Source organism: Protobothrops mucrosquamatus, unplaced genomic scaffold, assembly GCF_001527695.2.
Source record: "Protobothrops mucrosquamatus isolate PMUCROS unplaced genomic scaffold, P.Mucros_1.0 scaffold526, whole genome shotgun sequence".
Taxonomy (NCBI): domain Eukaryota; kingdom Metazoa; phylum Chordata; class Lepidosauria; order Squamata; family Viperidae; genus Protobothrops; species Protobothrops mucrosquamatus.
This window is the reverse complement of record NW_015386834.1, coordinates 341,862-348,092: the sequence shown is the minus strand read 5'-3', so window position 1 is coordinate 348,092 and position 6,231 is coordinate 341,862. Positions and strand designations below refer to the sequence as shown.

The following is a 6,231-nucleotide window of genomic DNA, read 5'->3' as shown; positions in this document are numbered from 1 at the left end:
ACTGCCAAAACATCTTAGGGAAATATTCACGCAAGCGAGATTTGAACAGATTGGCACAATGGTCAGATATGGGAGATTCCACTCTATACTCTATGAACGTCTCTGCATCTGTGGAGCGGCAGAGGCTGAGGACTTGGCTCACATTCTATTTCACTGCTGCCTATATAAGAGGGTGAGAGACAGGTACCTTGGCCTATACACTAAACCAGACATATCAAACTCGAGACGTCACATGACGTTGCACAACGTATTGGGACGGTTTTGCCATTGCTGGCAATGGGGTGGGCGCGGCTTCTGGATGATACGTCCGGCCCACGGACTGGCAGTTTGATACCCCTGCACTAAACGAATGACCCATTGGGACCCCCATATCAAAATAACTTACCTTATGTGCAGCCAGAATTTGAAAATTACATTTAACACAGCACAATACCTGAACAAAATGATTCTGAATGAGATCGGCATATGTGAGACTGATTGGGGTAGATTGTAGGGGTGATAGTGAAATATAATTTATCATATTTTATCTATCTACATCTTAAATTGCCATATTTGATTCTAACTTCATTTTAAAAATGTATTTTATTCCAATTTCATTTTAAATTGTATTTTATTTCTATTTTATCCTAAATTATATTTTAACTAACTCCATTCTAAATTGTTTTTACTACATTTTTAGTATAACATGTGTTTGGAACTCTGCACCTTGATATGGCCCACAGGCTAATCAATAAAGATTATTATTATTATTAATCATATATATGACACAGCTTTCCTGGTTTAAAACTTAGAAATCTTTTAAAGAAGCAATGTAAAAGGAAATATGCTGCTTGGCCTCATATTTATTTATTTGGCTTAGATTCTATTATTCATTCAGGAGTTGAAGGTGAGGTAATTAGTATTTCATCCTCATAGTTGTCATTGGAACAAGTTGGGCTAAGAAAGGATATCTTGGTCAAAGTCACCCAGTGAGCTTCTGCAGACCAGAATCTGGATCTCATTCTCATAGTCCAGCACTCTATCACAGTCACCATTTGGCCTAGTTTAGTCCATTATACTGGTACTAGTGTTTCTCAGGTTTGGCAACTTTAAGAGGTATGGACCTGAACTCCCAGAATTCCTCACTAACATCATGGAAACACAGCGTTATAATACACCTGCTCAACTGGTGGTGCAGGTTCTATATACTGATTACTGCATCCACCCATGCAGTATGCTTATTTAGAGACCTCCAGAATTGCACTTTATCTTCAGCTAAGGGTCAACAATTCTAGGTCAATGAAGTAACACTGGGATTTCTGGGAATCATTCTGAAAACAGAATGTTATGGAGTCCTTGGGTCAGCTTCCATTGTTATGCTTTCATATCATCCTTCATCATTTATTTCTATCTGTTAAGGAAAACAAGATTTAGGTGCTTTGCCCTGTAGCTAGTATCTGGATTTCTGCACTGTTCTAAGCCAGAGTTTATGCAGCCATGAGAAAAATTGCAGAAGGAACGTATCTTTATCAGAACTATGTTAATATATAAGTTAATTTATGCATCAATGTTTATAAGATGCTCCATTTCCTAAACTTCCTCGCAACGCATATAGGCAAAGCCTGGTACAGAAGAGCCATCTGAGAGTCCTCTGGCCAAGGGAAACTTCAGCCAGAAAGGCTGGTGCTGAAATTCGGGCAACACGCAGGTCCTTTAGAGAGTTTCCGAAGGGCCCCGACTCCCCCCGCCCCGTCCCGCCGCTCCCACTTTTCACGGAATAAAAGTTGGTGAATTTTGAAATAGAAACCGCAAGCCGACACAAGGAATGCGTGGCTGGATATTTGGGGCCTTTGGCTCTTGATTTGAGCGGGTCTTGCAGCGTCTTAGCCGAGAAGCAGTTGGGAGCTCAGGAGCCCCTTCAGTCCGACTAGGTGCTTGGGATCCAATGGTATTTAGGAGGACCAATGCCCATCTAATACGGACGGCGCCACCGCCCCGCTCCTCAGTAGCGCCTTTCATTGTCGCCCACGTCGATCTTGCCTTAAGGACCATTGACAGAAATTAATGAGGTCGGGCACACCTTCCAGCCCATTTGCTGATTCTCCGGAGAAGGTGCGGGCAGTCCGCGGAGAATCGCCCGGCAAATTGCCGAGGCTCCCGGTTCACGATCGCTTGCGAAGGGCCGCGGCAGGAGGAGGCGATAGCCAGAGGAGGCGAAACCTCTCGTTGATTAAAGGCAGCCCTGCGCTTCGGAGCCGGGACAGCGGCTAGCTTTTCCTCTTCTCGGCCATGCTTCCGAGCACCCTCGCTTGGCACTGCGGAAGTTCCGCCGCTCTGCTCGGTTTGCCCGGGGCTTCGGGTTTTGGCAATCTGGGCAAAAGTTTCCTAATTGAGAACCTGCTGAAGGCCGGCGAAAGCCCGTCACGCCTCCCGCCGCGGCTGCCCGCCACTCCGATCCCGCTCAAGTTGCAGGAACCAATGCGCGTCGCCGGAGAAGGTGCTTTCCCCGTCTGCGCCTGGCCTTTCCAAGCTTTGAATGCTTCAGCAGCGGGCTATGCGGCTCCGGAGGACAGAGGAGGCGCGTTCCCAGCAGCAGCCCCAGGTAACCGACTACCTCCCGTGAGCCTACCTCCAAGATGGAAGAAGTTTCTGGGATTTCGCTTTTAGACCTGCGCAAACGCTGCGCTCTCCTAGCAAGCGCTTTCTGTCAACACTAACGGGGTTCACAGATCGACGTCAGTCATCCTGGGTTGGTTGGTTCCGAATTAGCATGTCCTGTGGATGCTGGGACGTGTGTGGGAGTCCAGCCAGATACTATGGCTTAGTGGGTTGTGTAAACACACCCGGGTATAACTTGTTAAGTGAACAAATCATTGCTTAATGTAGGATGTGAATCAAGGTTTATAGAGCAACTCCACAGATAACGTTTCTGAATTCAGTTTTTAATTTCCATAGATTTAGTTCCAGGTGGGTGAGTGGTGCCTTAGAAATGCTTTAATCAGATGGGAACCCAATGGGAGAGTCTATGTCAGAGAGAGGCGTAATACCCTCCTTGGGTGATCATAAGCTCGGCTTCATCCCGCTACATGGATCTCTCATTTCAACAGTTCTGATCATAAGCACCACCACATCAGGATGGTTGAAATACTCAGGATAAGATGAAGAATTAACTTGGGACAGAATCAGGTTCTCAGTCTGGTAAATGGGTAAATATTTATGCTTTAGTAAACATAGAGGATTCTACCCCATTATTAGCTTGCAGCGTATTTTCAGATTCATAGAAATGACATAGTATGCTAGTATTTTCTTTGTAAGGCTGCTGATACCAGCAGCCTCTTACTTAACAAGCGTTCTTTTACTTTTTAATCAGTGGAAGGCTACTGTCAGCTTTCTTACATCTCACATTTGAAACATGTCTTATTGACCCCAATCTGTATATATTCAGCAGGGCCTGCAGAAGAAACTAATCACCTAACCTTTTTTCCAACCAGGGTTCATCAAACAATGACTCTTTCATTGTCAGCAACCTATTTATGGCATTTTGTACTACTTGCAACTTCCAAGGAGAGTGTGTTGCCTTAAAATGGTCATAGATGCAAATGCTATTAAATGGAGTGATAGATAGTGCTGCTTCAGATTTATATAGCTTTTTAAAGTATTCTGATATTTTTGTATCCATTGCCTTAGCATGAATTGAGGAATAATAGTTACTAAAATTAATAATTAAAACAAGACATGTCTAGTAATTAATTAAACTTCAAAGGCTCATGATTTGGTGCAATATTTTCCAGACAGCATTTGCTTAATCGTAAAATTTAGCAGATTAAGTATGCAACACACACTGATTATTTTAGTCTTGCTTATACTGTAGACTGTTTCTTCTGCTCAGATTGATAAAGCACAAAATATACATTAATAACTGACATGAAAAAGCTTTTAAGCAACTTTATCCCGGGAAAAATAAAAGTTTTACCAATAATCTCAGTAAAGCCTGTGAACACTGGTTGAGCTGGGTAGCCTTATAAATCTTATAAATAAATAAATATAAATCTTGGATATTATTGCAGCAGATACTCAGAATTTTAAATTCTTCTGAATTGAAAATATGCAAATATTTTCATCAGCAGTGTTCTACATACAGTTGAGACTTCATTTAATTAATTTGTTACTAAAGTTCCAGTTTCTGCCAAATATAAAGTTACAGTGCTGTTCCAAAAATAATTTGCCTAAATTTGTGACAATTTCTCTGTATGAATTCATAATTTTGTCTGTAGTAAATCCCTTTAGTATGATGACATTTAAAAGGTCAAAATTGTGATTTGTTTTGTTTCCAAATATCACGATTGTTTTGTTTCCAAATATAACAGCACTGAATTCTAAAATTATGTTTTAAAACCCACTCATTAATAAAGCACATATGTAGAAGATGTAATCTATGGAAATACAGAGGTAAAATCTGTACATTACACTGGAATAAAATAAGTGGGTCGTTAGCAGCAAATGGATTATAAAGGAGAACTAGTGATCACTCTTATTATAATAACTGGATTGTGAATTTAGTATTTCCCTTTAAGTAAAAGTGTATTAATTGAACATTGGCCTGAAACATTTTATTAGAATAAATTAAACAGTATTAATTGTCCTTTCAAGTCACCCACTCAGTATCTGAGGCAGTTGCTGATATTTGTAGTGTGGGGTATTTTTGTGTTGGGATGCAGCCTTAAAAGATAGATAACAGAAGAAATCAATATATGAAAATTGGTGACATGGTCCTGGTGATATAAGTATATTATTGGTTTGGAGTTAACAGTTTCACATGTTAGAAACCTGGAATCTGTGTTCATTGAAAAGAAGTACAAATGTAGTTTTAAACAAAGTATAATATGGTAATGAACTGACTCCTTAGCAGTTTCATTTTGATTAAATCCCTTTTACTTCTATGAGATTATATAATTCGGATTTCTACTTCAGTAATAAGATAAAATAATATCTACTGCAATTTTCATAGCTCAAATTCAAAAAACCTAGGCAGCCACTAGATCTGTGGTGGCAAACCTATGGTACGCGTGCCACAGGCGGCACAAAGAGCCGTCCCTGTGGGCATGTGCACCATTGCCACAGACAGAGGGACACAGGGCCGGGCTCCTCCCCTCCCCCTCTCCATGCATATGGAGTCCGGGAACAGCTGTGAGAGCTGGGCGGAGTTAGGGAACCTATAAAAGGAGCAGTTTTGGCGAGAGAGTGAGTGAGTGGCCTTTGGAAGTGACCAGTGGTGGGTTTCAAATCATTTAACAACCGGTTCTCTGCCTCGCCTTCCCTCCGTCTTGGTCTGGCTGGGCTGCTTGGGGGGTCGGCTGGGGTGGATGCAGGAAGGTGGGGGTCATCAGGTCCAGCTGGGGGAAGGTGAGGGGTCTGGCTAGGGGGGGCGGGCGGGAGGGACGGGACGCCTCCATAGAGTAAAGCTGCCCCCTCGCCGGCCAAGCCTCTCATCCATACTGTGGTCATGTAGGATTGCATAGAAGTGGCACAGGCCAGGGGGCTGGGGGGGCGGCTGGCAGGGGGGAATCAGAGCTGCATGTTTATGTTTTGTTTATGTTTATTTAGATTTGTATACCGCCCTATCTCCCTTACGGGACTCAGAGCGGTGAACAGGCGATAATAAAAATCACAATAAATATCTATTCTAAAATCAAATTAAATAAATAAAGGCCTGCTCTAAAATACCCCATATAAAAACCGAAAAAGGCGTAGGTCCGCAGTTGTACGTAGGTCGGGGGGTAGGTCATTCCAGAGGGCAGGAGCTGCCACAGAGAAGGCTCTCCCCCTGGGGGTTGCCAGCCAGCATTAACTGGCCGACGGCACTCTAAGGAGGCCCTCTCTGTGGGAGCGGACTGGTCGAAGGGAGGTATGTGGTAGGAGGCGGTCTTGCAAATACCTAGGTCCATTGCCATGGAGCGCTTTAAAGGTTGTTACTAACACCTTGAAGTGCAACCAGAAGGCCACAGGCAGCCAGTGCAGCTCACGCAGGAGAGGTGTTACATGGGAGTATCTAAAGGCCCCCAAAATCCCCCGCGCGGCCGCATTCTGAACTAGCTGGAGCCTCCAGGTGCACCTCAAGGGGAGCCCCATGTAGAGAGCATTGCAATAGTCCAGGCGGGAAACAACGAGGGCTTGAGTGACCGTGCGTAGAGCGTCACGATCCAGAAAGGGGCGCAACTGGCGTATCAGGCGAGCCTGATGAAAAGCCCCCCT

At 43.7% G+C, this 6,231-nt stretch overlaps 1 protein-coding gene across 1 annotated transcript in view; it reads left to right on the top strand.

Annotated features, from left to right (window-relative positions):
• The first annotated feature begins 2,268 nt into the window (after positions 1-2,268).
• The window catches only part of DBX2 (developing brain homeobox 2), a 57,628-nt gene continuing 53,665 nt past the window's right edge, over positions 2,269-6,231 (top strand). The window contains 1 exon segment of the mRNA XM_015816909.2: positions 2,269-2,581. Coding sequence (XP_015672395.2) covers positions 2,269-2,581 — 313 coding nt within the window.